Raw genomic sequence first — 22,712 nt, 5'->3', positions numbered from 1 at the left:
CTGTGCGTTTGATTGCTTTTCAGCATATGGAAGCTGGAGCACCATGCACTTAGGTGAGATTACAGGCCACGAAGAAATGAGGTAAGAGCTCCCCTATTTTCCAGAGTCAAAGCCTTGCAAATGAGGCTCTCTTGCTCACACACTTGTAAGTACCAATGTTTACCCAAGAATACAGTGCACCCTTTTCATTCACTGAATTGCAGTTGCACGCTTTTTAAGGATTAACAGCCCACACACCCACTTCCATGGTGCCCTTTCCTTATTAGAGTTGGGTAGGTGCACATAAGAATTCTACAGAATGGCTGTCTTTCTTTTAGACAACTTGTTCTATCTTGCATGAGTTTGTTGTGTTTACATTCACAAGTCTGGGTTTAAAAAATGTTTGTGGCATGATGAATGTAAAAGATATTTACACAGACAATTTGATTTTAAATTTTATCTTGAAGTTTGAAATCAGCATATATTGTTTTGTACCATACAGATGTACTACTAAATGCTTTCATCAACGTAAATTTGTATAACTATTTAGGAGGATCCAGATTGCTGATTGAAGGACTAGTCTAATGTAGCATTTTTTTATTGTTATGATATTGCATGCTCCTTAACCCCTTCGATGCTGATGACGGAGCGGTTCCGTCATCAGCATCGGCTGTGCTGATGACGGAACCGCTCCGTCATCATCACAGCCCTCGGGGGGTGCGCTGGCGCTTCCCCCCTGGGGCACCGATCATGTTGCCAGTAGTGGGGGTGGCAGCGGAAGACTTTCGCTGCCCCCCCCGCACTTCCTGGTGACGTCAGCGCGCTGTTGCACGCGCCGACGTCATCAGGAAGTGCTAGACGCGCTGGAAGCCATTTGCTTCCAGCGCGTCGAGCAGGTAGGTGTGTTTCCTGCTCTCCGGTGGGGCGGGGGGGCCGTTTCTCGGTGCCTTGAGGCATCAGGGGGGAGGAAACACTGTTTCCTCTCCCCTGATGTCCCAATGCAGGGCATTCCTGGTTCAGGATCGCGCACAGCGTCGCGATCCTGCACCAGGAATGCCCCACTAGACACCAGGGATGTTTTGTTTTAGAAAAGGAAGCGACCCCTTGGGCAAGGGTCGCTTCCAGGGCCCTAATAATTTGAAACAGACTTTTCTGCCCCCCCCCCCCCCCCCGGGGCAGATCGCCCGATTTAGCGCGTGATCTGGACCCAGGGGGGGGCAGAAAAGCCCACTGGACACCAGGGATTATGTTTTTTGATAAAAGGAAGCGACCCCTTGGGTAAGGGTCGCTTCCTGGGGCATATTATTTTAGTAGCTTGCCCGTTTTTTAGGGGAATCTAGACCCAGGGGGGGCAGGAAAGCCCACTAGACACCAGGGATTGTGTTTATATTCGCAAAGGAAGCGACCCCTTGGGCAAGGGTCGCTTCCAGGGGGCAATATAAATATTATAGACTGTTCTGCCCCCCCTGGGGGCAGATCAGCTGTTTTTTTTACCGTTTCTGGACCCAGGGGGGGGGATAGAAAAGCCCACTAGACTCCAGGGATTGTTTTTTTTAATAGTTAGCGACTCCTTGGCCAAGGGTTGCTTCCTTGGGTCCATTTGTTTTCAAAAGTATGTTCTGCCGTGTCTTTATTTGGCCTCTCTGCCCTCCGTAGGGTTGCTTCCAGGGGGCCCACGTTTATAATGATTTATATTCTTCCCCCCATGGGGACAGACACCCCATTTGTGACATACCCTGTGACATAGCCTGTTGTAATGTGTGTTGTTTTTGTTTCTTCTAATGTGTATTGTTTTATTTTCTCTTTAGATTGTTGCAGTGTGCGGTTCCGTTACTGGTGGTTCTGTTGTTCTGCTGTTTCTGTAGTTGCATGTGTTTGGTAAGATGTTTATTTTGCAAAGTGTGTAGTAATACGAGTATGTTTGGTTTCTGTTTTTTGTGATTGTAAAAAATGTTTTGCATTTGTTTTTGATGTGTACTTCTGTAGATGTAATTTTTTTTTCTTCTTTCTAGTGGGATATCGTTGCCTATTTGCTGTGTCTTTGCAGAGTAGGTGCTGGTGAGTGTAGTTGTCTCTTGTAAGTGAATTGTATATTTTTTCTAAATATAGATATTTGTGATAAAGGCTTACATTTTTTAACTTACTTTGCACAGTGTTGGGGTTGTTCAGTTGTTTGTGCAGACTCCTTTATTTGTAAGGATAATGGCTAGCTGCCGGATTACTGCTCAGCAAGTTGTTGGAATGCTTTTTGATTCTTCCCGTGACCATGGTCCAGAGACTGACTGATTCTGAGCCAGAGGTGGGAGGTGAAGATTCAGGTAGTGAGTTTTCTCTACACATGGCTTCATCTGATGATGAAGACACTCTGAGTGCTGATGAAGCTACTTTTGGTGTGGATGAAGTGCCTGTGGTTGCGGAGGACATTGCTGTGCCAATAGTGCGGCAAGAGACATCTGGGCTGCAGCCTGGGGCTGCTAGACTTCCAGTTGGTGTAGTGAGACAAGAGGCAGCTGGGCGGCAGCCTGCGGCTGCAAGACTGGACGTTGAAAGTTCTGACCTCTGGGTTGCACCAGGCATGGTGCAGCCGGCATTGCTGAATTTACTGGTGTTCCAGGGTGTAGCGTGAACACTGAAAACTTTTTGCCTATTGATTTTTTCAAGTTGTTTATGGATGATGTGTTTTTGGCAGAGATTGTAGAGCAGACTCATTTGTATGCTGAAATTTTTTTGAGGGTGAACAGTGCCAGCCTTAAGCCCCACGCTAGAGCTACCCGGTGGACTCCCACAAACTTGGAGGAGATGAAAAAGTTTTTGGGTTTAACTTTTTTGATGGGCTTGCTTAGGAAACCATCAATGGCTTCATATTGGTCTACTAGTCCCTTGATGGCAACAGCTATATTTCCGGCAGTCATGAGTCGTGATAGGTATTTGCTTCTGCTTCGGATGATGCATTTTGTTGACAATAGTTCTGCTTTGGCACGAGATCACCCTGATTGTGACCGTCTTTTCAAGATTCGGCCTGTCATTGATCATTTCGTTGATAGATTTCCTGAGATCTTTTATCCTGGGAAAGAAATTGCAGTGGATGAGTCTTTGCTGTTGTTCAAGGGCCGCTTGGTTTTTCGGCAATACATTGCTAGTAAGAGGGCACGCTATGGAATTAAGCTTTATATGCTGTGTGACAGTCAGACTGGATATGTCTCTAATTTCAGGGTGTACACTGGTAAGGAATCCAGGATTAACCCCCCTGGTTGTCCGTCAACTTTTGGAGTGACTGAGAAAATTGTGTGGGAACTTGGTCGTGGATTTTTTAACAAAGGCCATCATTTGTATGTCGATAACTTTTACACTGGTGTGCGGTTGTTCAGGGAATTGGCCAAAGTGGACACTGTTGCTTGTGGCACAATCCGCTCAAACCGTAAAGGTTTCCCAAAAGAACTTGTTTGTCAAAAGCTTGCTCGGGGACAGTGCAGTGCATTGCGTTGTGAGGAGCTTCTAGCTGTGAAGTTTTCAGACAGGAGAGATGTCTACATGTTGGCTTCCATACATGATGAAAGCACTGAACCGGTGACTGTTTGTGGTCAGGTTGCAGAAGCGCGCAAACCTGTGTGCATAATGGACTACAATAGGTACATGGGTGGTGTTGACAGAGTAGATCAGAGGTTGGAACTGTATGCTGCTCTTCGTAAGGCTTACATTTGGTACAAGAAGTTGGCTATCCATCTTTTCCACTTGGCAACCTTTAATGCTTTTGTTGTGTTCCAGAAATCTTGTCCCCAGTCAAAGATGACTTTTGTAAAGTTTCAGGAGTCTGTAATTGGCAGCCTTGTTTTAGTGGAACAGGCAAGTGTTCCTAGAGTTGGAGTGGTGGAGGATGTTGCCAGATTGAAAGATCGCCACTTTCCTGATCAAATTCTCCTACAACCTCAAAAGACTTTCCCAGTCGGAGATGTAGAGTCTTTTGGCGAAGAGGTTTGCGGAAGGAGGTTCGTATGTACTGCCCCGACTGCCCTTCAAACCCCAGGCTGTGTGTACCTGCTTGTTTTAGATTGTACCACACGCAAAATAATTTTTGGGAGCATCCATGAGTGGTAAAGTGAACTGGTTGGTCTTTATTCTTTAAAACTTATTGTTCAGTTTCAAAGTTGGCATTTGTGTAGTCTTTTTAGATTTAGTTGTTGAGTTAGTAGATTTGTATCAATTTGCAATTTGTTTTTGTTTTTGTTTTATTTAAAAAAAAAACTAAAGTATGATGTTGGTTTGCGTGTAGTGTCCATTGTCTGACGGTGTGCATGGTTTGGCGCTTGGCTGGCGGTGTCTGTGGACTGGTGCTTGGCTGGCGGTGTGCGTGGTCTGTTGTTTGGTTGGCGGTGTGCGTGGTCTTGCGCTTGCCTGGTGGTGTGTTGGAATTGGTGCTTGGATGGTGGTGTGCCTGGGCTGGAGCTTGGCTGGCGGTGTGTGTGGAGTGGCGCTTGCCTGGTGGTCTGTGTGGACTGGTATTTGGCTGGTGGTGTGTGTCGTCTGGTGTTTGGTTGGCGGTGTGCATGGTCTTGCGCTTGCCTGTTGGTGTGTTTGGATTGGTGCTTGACTGGTGGTGTGCCTGGACTGGTGCTTGGCTGGCTATGTGTGTGGAGTGGTGCTGTCCTGGCGGTGTGTGTGGACTGGTGCTTGCCTGGCGGTTTGGGTGGTCTGGTGTTTGGTTGGCGGTGTGCGTGCTCTTGCGCTTGCCTGGTGTTGTGTTTGGATTGGTGCTTGGCTGGTGGTGTGCATGGAGTGGCGCTTGGCTGGTGGTGTGTGTGGAGTGGCACTTGGCTGGTGGTGTGCGTGGAGTGATACTTGGCTGTCTGTGCACGGAGTGGTGCTTGGCTGGTGGTGTGTGTGGAGTGGCGCATGGCTGGCGGTGTGCGTGGAGTGGTGCTTGGCTGGTGGTGTGCGTGGAGTGGCGCTTGGCTGGTGGTGTGCGTGGATTGGCGCTTGGCTGGTGGTGTGCGTGGAGTGGTACATGGCTGTCTGTGCACGGAGTGGTGCTTGGCTGGCGGTGTGTGTGGAGTGGCGCTTGGCTGGATGTTGTGCGTGGAGTGGTACTTGGCTGTCTGTGCACGGAGTGGTGCTTGGCTGGTGGTGTGTGTGGAGTGGCGCATGGCTGGCGGTGTGCGTGGAGTGGTGCTTGGCTGGTGGTGTGCGTGGAGTGGCGCTTGGCTGGTGGTGTGTGTGGAGTGGCCCTTGGCTGGTGGTGTGCGTGGAGTGGTACTTGGCTGTCTGTGCACGGAGTGGTGCTTGGCTGGTGGTGTGTGTGGAGTCGTGCTTGGCTGGCGGTGTGTGTGGAGTGGCGCTTGGCTTGCGGTGTGCGTGGAGTGGTGCTTGGCTGGTGGTGTGTGTGGAGTGGCACTTGGCTGTCGATGTGCGCTGAGTGGTGTTTGCCTGGCGGTGTGCATGGTCTGGTGCTTGGATGGTGGTGTGGGTGGACTGGCGCTCGGCTGGCGGTGTGTGAGTAGTTACATTCTGTTGGTCACTACACACACTGCTAGTTGAGTGACACTCCACGCAGTCCATCATTTTGTGTAGTTGCAGTGTCAGAAATGTGGGCGTGTGAAAGTGATGGGCCCTTGAATGGCGCTGTCTGCTGGTGTGAGTGTAGTAATGTGATGGGTCCGCGGCTGGCGGTGTGAATGTTTTGTATGTCACACGTACGAAAGGTGTATGAATGGCCTGTAAAGAGGTTGGTGCCTTGACGTGGCTTTACAGCTCACGAGCTGGGAGTCAGTGGTTCAGTTTATCATACTTTCAATTATACGCAGTGTATTTCATTTTTGTGAAATTACTTGCGAATACAATTGTATGTACTGAATCATCACTCACCCTCGTGCCAAATCCAACCAGTATGTGTGTGTGCTTGCGGATTAGATGGCTGTGCAGTAAAATTTGTCTTTTTTCTCTTTCTGAAGTAGGGTGTACCTTGTCCCTTTTTGTGAATGTTGTAATGTGTTGCTTTTCCTTCCGGATGGTGTCAATGGTCTGGTGTGTATCAGGTATGAAAGGTGCGTGAATGGCCTGTAAAACGGTTGGTGCCTTGTCGTGGCTTTACAGCTCACGAGTTGCGAGTCACTGGTTCGGTTTTTATGCATTTATTTATTGACCGAGCATTTCATTTTGTTGAAATATCTTGTTAATAAAATTTTAGGTATTGAACCATCACTCGCCCTCGTTCCAAATCCAATCTGTATGTGTGTGTCTATGAGGAATAGATAGCCGTGCTCGATTGTTTGACTTTTGAGTAACTTTGTTATGGTGTACATTATAGCTATAAATAACTTACTAAATTTAGATATTATTGTTAAACCATGGGAGTATATGGTCATGTCTTTCTGGTGAATTCTATTGTTTTTTTTTATCCACAATCTCCTGCAAACTTGAAAATGTCTGTCACATTTTCCATGCAATATTGTCCCAAGAATCACACGCTCTCAAATTGAAAACTTAATTCATTCATAACAATTTGGTTTTGCAAGGGGGATCCCATGAGTTTTTGGCCCGGGGCTCGGCAAGCATCTTTGGAAACTACCAAACCCAAACAGTTCTGAAAACTAGACACCCGGGGGAGTCCGGGGAGGTATGGCATGCCTGAGTCCCCCAATGTTTTCCTACCCAGAAATCTCTGCAAACCTTAAATTTAGGTTAGAAAAAACACTTTTCCATACATTTTTGCGTGGGATCTCTGTGCCGGCACAAATGTCCTACCACCCAGCGTTCCCCTTGATCTCCCGAGTAAAATGATACCTCACTTGTGTGGGTGGGCCAAAGGCCTGTGACTAAGGTGAGGTGCATAATTTGTCAATCCCAAACACTACAATTTTTTAAAATTCATTTTTAGCCTAATCTGCTTTGGGGCACCCACACAAGTGAGGTATCATTTTACTCGGGAGAACAAGGGGAACACTGGGCTGTAGGACATTTGTGCCGGCACGGAGATCCCACGCAAAAATGTATGAAAAAGTGTTTTTTTTAACCAAATTTTAAGGTTTGCAGGGAATTCTGGGTAGGTAAACCTTGGGGGACCCACGCATGCCATACTTCGCTGGACTCCCCCGGGTGTCTAGTTTCCAGAAATGTGTGGGTTAGGTAGGTCCTTGAGCCACCCACGCAAGTGAGGTACCATTTTTTTCAGGAGACCTGGGGGAACGCTGGGTGGGTTGAAATTTGTTGATCCACGCAGATTTTTTTTCACAATTTTTAAGCTTTGCAAGGGATTCTGGGTAACAGAACCTGGTGGTAGGCAGTCGAGTCACCCCATCCTGAATTCCCCTGGTGTCTAGTTTTCAAAAATGTATAGGTTTGCTAGGTGCCGGCAGAGCTAGGGTTCAAAAACAAAAGGTAGGCTCTTTGCCAAAAAAGGGCACGATTTCACTGCGAAATTGAGGTGCGACCATGTTGCGTTTTGCGCTGTTTCCTGTCGCAGGCACTAGGCAAACCCAGGCAAGTGAGGTACCATTTTTTTCGGGAGACGCGGGGGAACGCTGGGTGGGTGGAAATTTGTTGATCCACGCAGATTCCAGAACTTTCCACCACAGAAACTTGAGGAAAATGCATTTTTTCACAATTGTTTTGCTTTGCAAGGGATTCTGGGTAACAGAACCTGGTGGTAGGCAGTCGAGTCACCCCATCCTGAATTCCCCTGGGTGTCTAGTTTTCAGAAATGTATAGGTTTGCTAGGTTTCCCTAGGTGCCGGTAGAGCTAGGGGTCAAAAACAAAAGGTAGGCTCTTTGCCAAAAAAAGGGCACGATTTCACTGTGAAATTGAGGTGCAAACATTTTACGTTTTGTGCTGTTTCCTGTCGCAGGCACTAGGCAGACCCAGGCAAGTGAGGTACCATTTTTGTCGGGAGACCGGGGGGGGAACGCTGGGTGGGTGGAAATTTGTTGATCCACGCAGATTCCAGAACTTTCCACCACAGAAATGTGAGGAAAATGTGTTTTTTTGTCAATTTCTTAGCTTTGCAAGGGATTCTAGGTAACAGAACGTGGTGGGAGGCAGTCGAGTCACCCCATCCTGAATTTCCCTGGGTATCTAGTTTTCAAAAATGTATAGGTTTGCTAGGTTTCCCTGGGTGCCGGCAGAGCTAGGGTTCAAAAACAAAATGTAGGAGGAGCCTAGCTCGCGACCGAGATGGCCGCGCTTTAGCTCGGCTCCGTTCGCCCGCCTGGGTTTTCACATTTATCCTGCTGTACTCCTGCCCCGGGAAGCCCTGTTTGCTGAGTGGTGGTGCTACGACGCTTTGCAGGCACTTACCTCTTGTTCCGGTTATCCTGGCTGCTGTAGATACGGTGCAGTGCCCCCGATTGTGTTGGGGTGTCGGAGGCGGACTGGCCTGGATCTTCTTGCCGGCTCCCGGGCCAGACGGAGCCTGCGGATCTGCCCTCCGGGGCGCGGAGGAGGTGGTCGGGGGGCCGTTGTTCGTGTGGGCCGGAGGTCCTTCCTGGCCGATTCCTGTGGGGAGGAGGCATATGGTGGAGGCGCTGCCTTCCGGGGTCGAAGCTCCTCGTGTGTCCGGCTTGCTCTCCCTTTGTTCTCCGGTCCGGCCATTTTGATTTTGCCGCCCGGACTCGGAGAACGGGACCGGCGGCGTTGGGTGGCCGGCGAATCCCTTTCTTCTGGTGGCCCCCCTTCCTGCCCGGGGTGCTCTGTTGCCGGTCAGCGGGACTTTGTTTGCCTTACTGCCGCCTCGGCGGAGATTTACAGCCGCGCTGCCTTGTCGGACTCACAAAATGGCGGCCGACCCCGAGTGTCTTGACCGGGCCTGGGCGAGCGCTGGGGGCCCGCCGCATGGCCCGGGTGCCCGATACTGTGAAGGTTTTCCTACACTTAAGGAGTTACTGGACACCCTGCTCTCCTGGCGGCTCTGTGTGACCGCGCCTATCCTAGCTTCGGAGATGGTTCCTCACGGCGGGCCTCCTGGGCCCCCACGGCCAGATGTGATTGTGCCGCCGCGGGGTGCGGCTGGAATTATCCTGGCGGAATTGGCCCCGGCTCCGACCGCGTCTGCTGCTGTCCGGAACTTGATGGCGCCTCCTCCTCCTGCGCTACCTTCGTTCTCTCGGGCCCGGGAGCTGGATTTTACTTGGCCTGGCCTTCATGACTCTCCCGCTTCCTTTCGGTCGCTGCTGCCCGGCGATGTCTCCTGTGCTGGCCCAGATGGGTCGGTTCTTCTGGACATATCCTTGGACTTGTGCCTGCATCGTTTGCTACACTTCGTGACTTTCCTGGATCGTCCGTGTTCCACTTTATGTGCCTTTTCCGGACTGCCGTTGGATCTTCCTGCTGTCTGTCTCCTGTTCTTCGTAACCTGGTCCTCGCTGGATCGGACCGTTTCCACTTTGGACAAACAAGGACAGGGCTAATGTATATTGGCATCTGTGTGCGGTAGTCTTGCACTGGTTTGGATGGTCAACCTGTCCCGGTATGGTTCTGTGTGATTGACTGGTGCCCCTGGACTTTAACCCGATGTTCTTTGGCTTCCCGGGGACTTGGCTCCTCGACTCAGGCGGGTGGCTGGGTGCGTTTACTCCTGTCTCCCGGCCCTCCCTCCGTGTATGTCTGTGTGTGTTTCCCATCCCTCGTTTCCTTCTCTTCCCTTCCCATTTTTGTCTTTGTTTCCGACTTAACTTTGCTCCGCTATATTTCGGGTTCTAATTAGGGCGACAGGCACGCTGCGGGAGGGTAGGCCGTAGCCTTCTGCGGGGGTGCAGGGTGGGCTTTAGGGGTGGGTTGGGGGGGGTCTGTCCGTATTGGGGGGTCTTTTTCCTCCCTTATTTCCTCTTTTTTGTTCTATGGCTCTTGTGTGTTCACTTTTTCCGGGACTCCGTCTCCTCCTGTATCCCCCTGGGGAGTTTCTGTGACTTTCGTATTCCGGTATGTATCTGATTGTAGCTCGCTGGGTAATTCGGTATCGATTTTTGCTATGTCGCTTGCCGGACTCTATTATCCTGCTTTCACTCCTGGGGGTGCGTGGTTTGGTGGGAGTCCCTTCTTTCGTTCCCTTTTTCCCTCTCCCCTTTTTCCTCCTTTATGGGGGTCCTTCTATTTTGTTGGGATGCGTATCGTATTGTCTTTTATTATGTGGGCCTTTTTGATCATGTCTCCTCAATTTGGGTGGGGGCGGCGACGGGTAGGTGCGGTTTGATTGATGCCATTGTCGTTTCTTTATATTCCGATTACGTTTATACTCTTTGATAGCTATGTTGGTATGGCCTCTTTTGTCATTCTGTGACCGTAAGATGGCGGCTTGCCGCGGCCCCTCCCTGGTTGTTTTTTGCACGGCCCATGATTCTTCTGTTTCCCCACCCCGCATTAGAAAATTAACCTTTTATTGTCCTGTTCTTGCTGATTGCTCGATGCTCCTATTGTTTCTCCTGTGCTCCTGGTGACATATCCTGTTGAAAATTTGTTTTTCATTTACTACGTTGTCTACCATGTGGTGGCCAGCCCTCGTGGGTTGTAGGCCCGTATTTGTGAGCTTTCTTTGTGCAATAAAGGTTTTCAAAAAAAAAAAAAAAAAAAAAAAAAATGTAGGCTCTTTGCCAAAAAAGAGCACCTTTTCACTGCAAAATTGCGGTGCGACCACGTTGCGTTTTGCGCTGTTTCCTGTCGCAGGCACTAGGCAGACCCAGGCAAGTGAGGTACCATTTTTTTAGGGAAACCCGGGGGAACGCTGGGTGGGTTGAAATGTGTTGATCCACGCAGATTCCAGAACTTTCCACCACAGAAATGTGAGGGAAGTGTGTTTTTTTTTTGTCAATTTCTTAGCTTTGCAAGGGATTCTGGGTAACAGAACCTGGTGGTAGGCAGTCGAGTCACCCCTTCCTGAATTCCCGAGGGTGTCTACTTTTCAAAAATGTATAGGTTTGCTAGGTTTCCCTAGGTGCCGGCAGAGCTAGGGTGCAAAATCTCCAGCTAGGCACTTTGCCATAAAAGGGTCAATTTTTAACTGCAAAATTGAGGTGTGACCACGTTGCATTTTGCGCCGTTTCCTGTCGCAGGCACAAGGCCGACCCACACAAGTGAGGTACCGTTTTTATCGGGAGACTTAGGGTAACTCAGATTTGTAAATCAACTGTTATTACCTATTGAGTTTTCATGCATGTCTCCCTTCCCAATGAAAGACATTGTGTACAAAAAAAATCTTTTTGAAAAATGACCAATAATTCTCATGCTAGTACGAGTAATCCCAATTTTGAAAATGTGCAAATATATACTGTTTCTAAACTCTATAATTTGTACCCAATTCAGAAATACATAGGTGTCTTTCATACAGATTTTTCCATGTATACATTTTCCAAGAATAAGTGCTCTATACCCAGTAAATAATAAAATACCATTGCATGTTGCTGCTCAGTTTTTGGATCTGGGTTCGTCGGGTTCTTGGTGAAACCAATATCCCCACAACCAGGAAGGTCTAACAGATGTAACGGTATATTGCTTTCCAAGAGCTGTCAAAATTACAAGAAGTTATAGGTGAAAACGTTGAGACAAAAGGCTGTTTTTTTCAACAAAATTTCAATTATTCAAAAATGTAACTGTTAGTTTCTATAAAGAAACCTTCATGGATTTAGACAAATGACCCCTTTCTGAATTCAGAATGTTGTCTACTTTGCGAAAATGTATAGCTTTCCAGGATCCATTATTGCTTTCAAACTCATTTCTACCATTAACTGGAAGGAGGTTGAAAGCTCTAAAAATAGCAAAAATAGGCTATGTCCCAGAAATATGCCAAAACTGTGTGAAAAATGTTGGTTCTCTGACAAAAGACTGCCATTCCCTAAAAGCTGAAAAAATGGAGATTTCAGCCCCACAAACCCTTTTTTGATAACATTTGCAGGGAAAAACCCAGAGGCTTTCATTTGCAGCCCGTTTTTCCCATTTTTCTGAAAAAAAACTAAAATTTCACTGTATTTTGCTTAATTTCTGGGACCCCTCCAAGGGAATCCACAAACCCTGGGCACCTTTAGAATCCCCATGAAGTTGGAAGAAAAGGACGCAAATTTGGCGTGGATACCTTATGTGGTCAAAAAGTTACAGGGGCCTAAGCGCGCACTACCCCAAATCGCCAAAAAAAGGCTTAGCACAGGAGGGGAAAAGGCCTAGCAGCGAAGGGGTTAAGTACCTCATGATAAGTCAGGACTTCACAAAGACAGATGAGCTGCTGCGATATTCTTTGGGATCCTGGTCCTGAAGACTCGTGGAAAGGCTCTATTCTGCAACAAATCTATAAGAAAGGCAACAGCCAGAGAATTACAGACTAATGGCTCTACTTGACATGGACGGAAAGGCATATGCAAAAGTTCTTCTGAACGAGCTAGAGGAATGGATAACCAGCAATCAAATAATACCACAATACCAGACAGGATTCCGGCCGAACTCATCAACAATGGATAACGCCATTGCATTATCATATCTGATAACTAAGGCCTCAGAGGGTGTAAACCCACCCCTATACTCCTGCTTCGTTGACTATAGTGCTGCCTTTGATGGCATCACCTGCAACATATTGTGGGAAAAACTTGCGAAGTTGGGGATACCGAGGAAACTTCTGGCGGCCATTATGTCCATCCATACTGGTACATGGGTCCGCACTAAGCTCACACAGACACATGCAACTGACAAGATCTATACGAACAAAGGCTTAAAACAGGGCTGTGTGATTGCGCCAACACTGTTTAACCTATACAATGCGTACCTTGGAGCTGCACTCTCAAAAAACAATTTTTTTCCACCCAAATTGGGTCACCTTAGAACACCTATTATGCAATACGCGGACAACTTTGTCATCCTGGACCAAACCAGAATAGGCATGAAAAGGGCTCTGGAGATTCTTCATTTATACAACACAGAAAATAATCTCCAAACCAATGCAAATAAAACCAAAGTATTGGTTTTTGGACATAAACCAAAAAAATCCTTGCTGGGCTGGAACTTCGGACCACTAAGAATTGCAACTGCAAATAAGTATACCTACCTCGGTGTACAATTCTCACACACCGGTGTAACAACACCCCAGGCCAAATCATTGGAGACAAAATCCAATAAGGTCACACATAACCTATGCAAAATACACCAGAATCTTGTGAGCCATTTAACAGAGGGTATCCGAAGAGTAATACAAGCCAAGCTATTTTCAACAATTAGCTATGGTCATCTGGCCTTCCCGGGCCTATTGTCCGATAAACTGGAGCACCTATATATCATGACTTTCAGGAAGGTCTTCAGGCTTCCATTCTCGACAAGGCGTACACTGATTCGACATGAGTTTAACCTAACATCAATGGACATAGAATGCAAAAAAGACATAGTGAAGTTGTACCACTGTGTGAACAAGGCTAGCTCGGGCACCATGAGGGAAGCACTTCAAATACTCTTGAAGGACCAAACCAGTCGATGGGCTAGGTACCTTGCTTCAGCTAACACTATGCCTGACAGCTGATGACACAACGATATTACATCTGCCAACAGTTAGCCTAAAAAACCTGTTAAAAAAACAGGGAAAGATCATCTCAAGGAACCAGGACATAGATACGATCAGAGTTATCCGTAGCGCAGAGGGTCTTGCCAAATCACATGAAGCCTCTCTATGTCAACCATACGATGAAAGCCGGTCTGGGTAGACAAGCTCTTCAAAATGTTCTGAAGACCAGGCCGCTAACTCTACCAATAAAGGACTATGGGGCACATTGGAAATCCATACCAACTGGAAATAGATGATGTCGCCTGCGTCAATATCACACAGAATCATCAGTGCATGTCATCTGTTGTTGTCCAGCGTTGGTAAGCCCGGGCGCAAATACTTAAGGGCAATGTTCAATCTAAGTAAAGTAAGAACATGCAAGGAGGTATTAACGCACATATATACCACAACAGTACCAACGTGCCAGGAAGTTTTTTGCCGCTGCTGGAAAGATCTTATGTCAAACTCAAAGTACGAAAAAATAACAGCATAATAACAATCTACATGCCGACTGTCGATGAGCATCTGCATCATCATTAGTGACCCTGTGCCAAATCCAATGGTCAAGAACAGTGCCATTCTCGTTGAGCAAACAATAAACAAAGCAATTTATGGCCATCAGTGATCTTGCACCAAGCCCGACAAGTTAAGATGAACCGCCACTAAGGCACTGACTGGACAACCGATGTATATGTCTCTAGATGTTTTTTTCTCTTTTTAATCCCTCTGCATTTTTTATGCTTTTTAAGATGCTTTTTCATTAATCTATTGTTTTAACTATTATAGTTATATGAATTGCTTTTGTAAATGATTTTAGGTAATCATACAATAAAGTATTCATTCATTCATTCATTGGTCCTGAAGAAAGCCACAGAACCTGCCTTGGACTCTAGAATGGTGCTGAAACACACTGACTTTCATAGGTTACGGGGGAGGAAAACTGCCCTTAATATCCATATATCTTAATAATCTTACCACTGGACACTTAAATAACATTATTTGAGTCAGCCATTAAGTAATTTTACCAGTCTTTCTGATCATGTGTGCCCCCACGACTACTAAGATTGTAGGACTAGTGTTAGCATTTCATTACCACAAGAAAAGATCTCCCAAAAAGAGCTTATGCATAGGAACCCACTTGAACTTTACAGAATTCTGTTTTTGGGTGAGGAGCAGACCCAAGCATGTAGCACGCCCCTGTAGTTGGTGATGGTCTTGCGTCCTTGAAACAGGAATGTCTGTTGACATAATCCAATTTAACTTCAACTAAAGCATCACATGATTTGTCGTACTTGTTGTCTATATGAATTGCTCTAAGGCCAGGGAGATGTTAACAATGTTGTGAAGTATTACCACTGAGCTGGAGAAAATTAAGATGAGGCGCTCCAGTTTCCATTCGCTGCGCTGGGGCCGGGAGAGTGATAGGAGCTGTGGCAGTCGCCATCATGAGTGCTATGGGTTAGATTCCACAGGTGGTCAATGTGTATCACTAGACTTATGAGGGTGTCTAAGCACCGCAATAGGATCCAGATGGAACAACCTACTCCCACTGTTCTACTGAACAGTGACATATTTTAGGTCTGGGTGCACTGGCTGCCTCTCTTTAAGGTATGCAATCTGGGAGCTTTCTACTGCTGCTGCTCACATGCTGCCACAGTGCCCAGGAGGTCTGACTACCTTTTATCAAGGCCTGCTGCTGGAGGCTGGTCATTGCTGTTACAAAGGAGACACTCACTGCAAGCTAACTAAACTAAGCTGATGGCCTTACTGAAATGGCTGGTAGACTCTCCCATAGTCCCCATGCTGCCTTTTTGCTGCTACCAAATGAGAGCACTATCAAACTGCTTCAGCCATCTGATATCTCTGATCGTACACTGGCAGAGGTGCAAGCCATTCTGGTTGGACTCCTGCCAGCATGGCCTTTGCCCAGCGCTTCTGCCTATTTGGAGTACAGGCTCAACAGGCTCACCGACCTTGGCAATGTCTGTGAGCCTTGCTGTGGCTTGAACTCAGAGGAGCTTATCTCACAAACACTCACTGGCTGCCACAGAATCCAACTTAATTGGTAGAGTACAACTTCCCGACTGCCAATACGTGTCTCTGTGGCTCAACTGGGATGTGTCATGTGCGTTACTGGTCCTGTGACGGTTCCTGTAGAGTACAAACAGCGACCGCAGTTTGGATTCACTGTTTGTGTAGCACTATGTAATCAATATATATCTAACACATTCCCCAGGGACAAAGGGAATGGGAGACCGAATTCAAATAGAGATCAGTGTTGATTTCAAGAGAACTGCCAGGGCTTTAGAAATAGAGCAGGACTTACATTATGGTAAGCAGTCTTATTCTGACTGTGGCTCCAACTTCAATGCACTGCTCCTCAACGTGCAACACGGCATCCAAACAATAGATAGCAAGATTGACACACACTCTCTTTACATAGATCACCCAAAAATGAGACTAGCAAGCAGGCAACTTGTTTCAACATGACACAGTGAAGAGTGTTGGACATCAAAGATAACTAAAGGGCAAGTGGCAACGAAATGTCCTGAAGGTGAAAAGAGGCAAATACAACAACCTCAACAACATCAGGATTGTGGGTGTCCTCGAATCAACAAATTTGGTCAAGATGGTGATGTCCATGCAGAACATGTTCGCTGGGATTCGAGATAGAAGACATTTTTAAAAAATCTTTATCATCAAAGATCCCTCATAGTACTTGCTTCACAATGATGGCAAAGCAAACACTATAAACAGCTGATCGTTGTGGCAAAGCTCACTGATTTGTGTCTACAGCTTTAAAGGATGAGGGGTGGAGCACTCCAGATGGCAGATCTTCAATATTTGGTCAGAATTCAGCAAGTCCAATTGAAGTTACTGTGCCTCCATGCTGTGACAAGATTCTACACAACATGCCTTGTTTTTCGTATTGGGAAATTCTAATTAAGTTACAAACATTATTTGTACATTGGACAGTTGTTCGAAATTGCTTGAATCCCTTTTGATCGCATTTGGAACCCCTGAAAGATTTACGAAGGAGGATATCTGCAGAGTAGCTATCTAAAAGGTAGCAAATGAGAGATTCAAAATTCCTATGTCATGGTTACTTTTTGTGTGGCTTTCACTGTTGCCTAACCTACACCAAGGCTCTTTCCTTCAAAAACATATGCATTAAAGTCTTGGTTGCTCACTAGGGAAAATGTGATTACACATGCTGCATGAACCTCCCAGCTCTGGATAAACAAAGGCTTCCCCATCTGTACATCGGGGAGATGTGGGCTCTTAGCCATATGATTGGGAATGTATTCATGGTTGAGCATTGTAAAATGATGCATGGAGGATCGGATATTGTATACGTTGGTAGTAATGCTGGTAAATGCTGCATGTACTGTTACTGCTTTCAAATGTTAAATGTTAAATGTCGTATACTTGTAAAGCGCACAGCTGCCCCAGCAAAGGGGCGTCCCGGCGCTGTATACCGCTGGGGAACCCGTCCTGGCTTTCCCTGTGGGGTGGTCCCTACTGGGAACCCCCAAGGTGGAGCCAGGCATCCCCGGCGTTGATGGGGCCGTTGTGGAGATTAGGCAAGCTAATGCCCAGAGTTGCCGAGTGGGACCCCAGGTTAGAGTAGGCACCGAGGCGAGAATTGTCGAGTCCGCTGACCCTGGTCCACGACCCTGCCGCGTCGGGAATTGAACCCTGGTCCCGGGCCGACTTCTGCTCCCGGGTCTGCCGCCTCTAACCAGTGAGCCACACCACTCCACCCAAATCAAACAAGCATTTGCAATGCAATAGGTCTTGCATTATTAAAGTTTGAGCTACTGGTGTTGCATTATTTAGCAATGCCAATAGGTCAAACTTTAATAATGCGAGACCTATTGCATTGCAAACGCTTTTTCTCTTTTCCCGTGACGTATCTCCAATATATTCCTGTGATGATGCGGTTTCTTGTAAAGCGCTCGGATGCCCCTGGGCCATGTTGACGCTATATAAAATCAAAAAATAAATACAAATAATTAAGCCTGCGGATGGCCATGCCCTCGGTATTCACCTGCTCCCTCCTTTAGGAGTACTTTTGCAGGATAAGGAAAAGCATGTATTCTCAGCCTTCTGGACTGCCTATTTGTTGCTCACCACTCAGAATTGCTTCACTGTTCTCACCGAAGGGGAGTGCTGCTGTAAACCGGTCCAAGGATGCTTGTTTCCGGTCCAGGGAGGACCTGGCTTGGCAGTTCGGTCTGGACTGTTCCCATGAGGCACAGGGTCAAGACTGATTTGCATATGGCTGGGTCTAAACTGGGGTGGCATGGTGAGCAAAAGAACAATGGATTTAACCCTGATCTCTTGATTGGGGGTGAATGTATGATTTATTCAGCATTCTGTCCATCATTTGTTTGCGTAAACTTTTCTTAGCAGAATTAAAAAAAATAAAAATAAACACAAGCAGTTCTTTCAATAAGTGCCCGTAAATGAGCATTTGCTAGGTGGCACTAAGTCAAACTAAGATAATCAAGTAAAAGCAAGTTCCTGCAAAACATGCAATGGCTCTTCACCGTCCTCTTTCCACCCGCTGCTGCCACAGCTCTTTCATCAGTGTTCCCCGGGTTAGATTATTATGCCTTTGTTTCATAACCTTCTAATGCTGAAGTTGCGACTGGGCCTCAAGCGACAGGTCCGACGGGGACTAACCAAAGTTGCTCCGGTTTAAAGTGCATACAAGCCAGGTGCCCAGAGGGCGCTTTCTAAAACCCAAAGGAATTTGTTTCTGAAGAGCGCACTTAAAAGATTATATACATGCCCTGGCCGGCGGCAGAAAGGCCAGAAACAGGTGGCAAGATCTCCACCTTCAGCCGGCAGGAGTTGGAGAGAATATCTCCATGTGGCGAGGTCCCTCGGCACAGCTGTCCTGGGAGTGCCGCCTGTGCCGATAGAGACAGTCATTCTATGTATTAATGCCCTGTGTGCCGGGCTTTAATAGATGCTCAGTAAATTCGTCAAGATATAACATGCGCAGTAAAGGCACCTAAGGGTGGCACTAAAAACTACGGATCCCAGAATGCAAAGTGCTGTGTGCCTGAAGTTTAGGAGTGGAAGAAGGCAAGCACATGAAAAAGAGGCATGTCTTAAGGCAGAAATGTACTTTATAGAGTGCTTGCTACAGCGCTTTCACCGTTACTGATGTTCTACGTCACAGAAGTTGAAAGCAAGGATTGGCCTGGACTACACTGTTCCAGCACATTGCCCACAAAAATTCAATACCACGTCTACAGGCCACGAGACGATGCCTGTTGTGGCTTGCAGAAGGCAGAGATGCCACAGAAGGGAGTGCTGTGAGCCAGATACGCAGGGTACACGATGACAGAAGCCATGGTGCGGGTGGAACCATAAATCACTATTGTCTTCTGACAGAGCGATCGATAATAGTGCATTAATTAAATGTGCAACAGAGGCCGTCTTGTTAGAGGCCAACTAAACAGCAGCCCGGCGTGCTCCGCCTCTGTTTGTCCTCGCGATTACAGGACGAGGTCTTTGCATGCGCAGCCCAGGGGCAAACGCCCGGTCAAGAGGGAGCTCATGAAACGGCCCCCTCCTGCCGTGGCTGTGAGAGAGGGCTCTTCAGGCCTTGGAGGCAAGGCTGCGTCGCCTGGTCCGTGGTGACTTGCTAACAAAGATATAGGCCAATTAAAAAGGGCGGGGCACTGTAAGCACAGCACTGAACCACGTCATGGGCTGCAAGGCCCAAGGCACAGTGACCTTTTGGCCATGTCGGAAACTTGCAGTCTCTTAAGTACACATTTAAACTCCTCTTAGGCCTGGGTGAAACATGCCATGGAAGAGCAAAATACTCCCAGGAAGGAACTGATCTGCGGTGCATCTTGTGAGGCAGTTCCGCCTTGAGAATTTATGTGATTAGGCTATTGACCTACAGAATGTTTTGCCGCTTGAAATGTTAACATTTTGGGTTTCCCAACTTATCGCGAAAGTCTGCGACCTACAGCAGGTTTGCAGGGGAGGGGAGAAGAGACTTAATTTAACATCAGCCATTCATGGACTTGCTACATATTATGAGTGCCACCACATGGGTTCCCTTGGGTGGCAAATATACAGGATTAGCAAGATATAGGGTAGATATTCTCGACTGGGTCAAAATCACCAAATGTGCATGAAAATAAAACACGAAGTAAAATAGAAGGAAAAAGATGAGCTCAACAATCTAGAAAACAAGAGAGACTTATTACTAACAAGCAGCCCCCTCTCTTGCCTTCTTTCATTTAGTTGCTTCACTGTAAAATGGATCCCAAAAAACAGAAGCCCGCGCGCGCGCCACAGTGAGCCGTGGTTTCAATTAACACGCCGGTGTCTGGGCACGAAAATTGAAACCACATGGCCTATTGGTGTCTATTACACGCTTGGTGCGCATAATAGACACCAATAGGCCATGGGCGGAGCAATACGCCCGCCTATGGCCAATTGTGTGCAGTCTTTTATAAAAAGATGCACGCAAAGGCCAATCGGGTAGCACAAATGGAAAAGCACACGCACAAGCGTGTGCGATTCCTAGGTCAGCTACCTAAACCCCTTCTTTCCCTTACTAAATGTCTCGTGCTGCACGACAACGCTGCGCACTGCAACCCTAGGCGCGAGACCTAAAAAGGCAATATCACACTTACTATTTTATCTACGAACAACAAAAAGTGGCAAACAAATATAAATTAGGAGTACATAGTTGTTATGTTATCTGAATTTACAAAGATTTAAGTAATACTTAAACTAACACAATTTGGGCATATATGAAAGGTCATTCCTCTACTCCTGTTTCTGATGAGTTTAGGATGATGCCAACAGATGGGTACCTCTGCTTAGACTTAAAAAATAAATACATTGCTTAACCCCATTTCAAGCTTTGTTTACAATTAGAAATGCATTTCCTGAATGCAAACTAATAGTGACACCTTCCCTGCTCATGTCCATTCTCCACCCATTTTCAAATAGCATTAGTTTAAAGTTGAACCTGCCTCTTTCTGCCTTTTAAAGCCAAAAAATATATATTGGCTGCCCACATACCCTCCACAGTTTTGAAGCAAAAACAGTGGGTCACCAATGACTTTGGAATTGAAAGAGATAAGTGTCCATAGGAGAACTCTGTTTTCCTAACCATATTGTACATTTCTGGTACGAAATGGCTACAAGATGGTGGCAAAGTGGTTATTGTGTAACTGCATGCTGAAAACAGGGTGTCTTCAATTTATGTGGACCAAAAAACCATAGTAGTAAGAAGGCACTTTTTAAACTCCAACAACTCCAACACAGCCCTTGAATCTCCTGCCCCAAGTCAGGTAAATGGGAACCTTTAGTTAACAAGTAACCACATGAATAATAAAATTGGGGGGGTCAACAAAAAGCCTTTTTTTAGAATACCTTAAACAGAAAACCATACATACTATCTTTGGGTGTTGTTACTGCAAACTCTCTTTGTTGGACATATAAAAAACCTTTGGCTTCCACAGTCTGAGAAGGTTTACTTGTTAAATTCCTTGCTCCTTCCTGAAAAATAAAACACAAAGAGAAAAAAATGAAGATCATCGTTGTCCAAAAGAAGCATAACAAATAGGTGTGAAGAGATTCTGAAGATATTGCCTGTCAATCAGTAGCATTTTGAAGACGACAAAAATGGAGCACTGTGCATGTATTTATTGCTAACCCATGTTTACAGCATTTAGACAACAACTACAAATAGGTCAGTAGGGTACTATTCCTTACTTGAGCAATATCAACGTAGTCACATCCATGAACATTATTTTATCCAGTCGACATATACCTTCATAGTCTAACAAGAAAAACAGACTCACGCCATAATTCATTAGTCCATATTTCTCCGGCGTTTATGCTTGGTCACATACTGTCACAAGGCCTAAACCTTGGCACGGTTCTCATATGTTTTAGTACATTTATTATCACAAGCAAAAATGTCCCTAAATATTTACACTTGCATCTGAACACTTCTCTACTCTGGAGCAACTTGTGATTCTTTAGGTTTTGAAGAAATGTGTAAAGTTACTTCTTTGGTGAGCACCTTAAAAAGAGAAGAACACTAACAGGATCATGTACAGCCAAACTAGAAGGCCTGTGTAATGTAGAAAATCAGAGCCTACCAAACTAAAATGTTTGCTACTAATGATACTGTAATATAAGAAGCTGAGTGTAACATTTGATTTTGCAATCCAAAGCGTTCTGAAGAATGAATGAAGAAAGTATAGAAAAGGCAAAGGACCAGTCCTGATGGCTATGAAGCAGCTCAGTGTAAGGAGATCATGTCTGAAACGTCTGAAGTCCCATTATTTCTTGATTTGAGTCACAAGTTACTCCAAAGGAGAGTTGTGTCGATATCGAAGGAGAGCTTCCTTAATGACTCAGGGTAGCCAATTTGAAACATCTGCAACTGTATCTCGCATACTATACTACCTAAACCTTGCAGAAACAGAATACCAACATATCACATCTACACCACAAATAACGCAATTTTGGCACATGGGATCATACGATCTTCACGTGTCTTCTATTGGAACAATACTTGCCATCAATATTTATTATGATAAGCTATATTTCGTGTAAGGACATAGCACCTGACAGGGTATTATTGGTGTTATTTGGGGAGAACTGCATGTGTGGGAAATATAGGGAAAATCTGAAAAATTTCTCTTTATCGCCACACTACTTGCAAGCTCTGTTATTACTAAGCATAAAGAGGCCTCTGTGTTTGAAATGTGGATGATAAACAAAACTAATGTTAAAGAACAAAACGATAAAATATGGATAAGATTTGCTGGATATCACTTAATAAATTTAATGTGTAAAGAATTAAACCTATATTAAATTATATATTTTTTTCTTTCTGTTTTTTTTCTGTTGTATTTTGGAAAGCGGAAGTTAAAAAAAGAAGAGACAGAGAGACTGCGCAGAACAGAGATACTGAGCATAGCGTTGATACTGCATAGAATGTGGATATTGCAGAGAACAGTGAGACTGCAGAGAACAAAGATACTCCTTAGAACATGGATACTGCGGAGAACAGAGAAACTTAACAGAATGTGGATACTGTTCAGAAAAGACATACTGCATAAAGGGTGGTTACTGGATGAAGCACCCATACCCGACAAAACAAAGATACTGGACAGAACAGAGATACTGCATAGAGCAGACAACCCACAAACGTGGATACTGCACAGAATCGAAATA

The 22,712-nt window shown here is 46.0% G+C and overlaps 1 protein-coding gene across 2 annotated transcripts in view; it reads right to left on the bottom strand.

Annotated features, from left to right (window-relative positions):
• Positions 1-22,712, bottom strand: part of NTAN1 (N-terminal asparagine amidase) — a 279,397-nt gene that overhangs the window by 217,530 nt on the left and 39,155 nt on the right. For both annotated transcript variants that reach the window (XM_078663196.1, XM_078663197.1), the window contains exon 2: positions 20,918-21,020. In XM_078663196.1, coding sequence (XP_078519322.1) covers positions 20,918-21,020 — 103 coding nt within the window. The remainder of the gene's footprint in view (positions 1-20,917; positions 21,021-22,712) is intronic.

Source organism: Lissotriton helveticus, chromosome 10 (genome assembly GCF_964261635.1).
Source record: "Lissotriton helveticus chromosome 10, aLisHel1.1, whole genome shotgun sequence".
Taxonomy (NCBI): domain Eukaryota; kingdom Metazoa; phylum Chordata; class Amphibia; order Caudata; family Salamandridae; genus Lissotriton; species Lissotriton helveticus.
The sequence above is the reverse complement of the archived record's forward strand: the minus strand, read 5'-3'. Positions and strand labels throughout refer to the sequence as shown.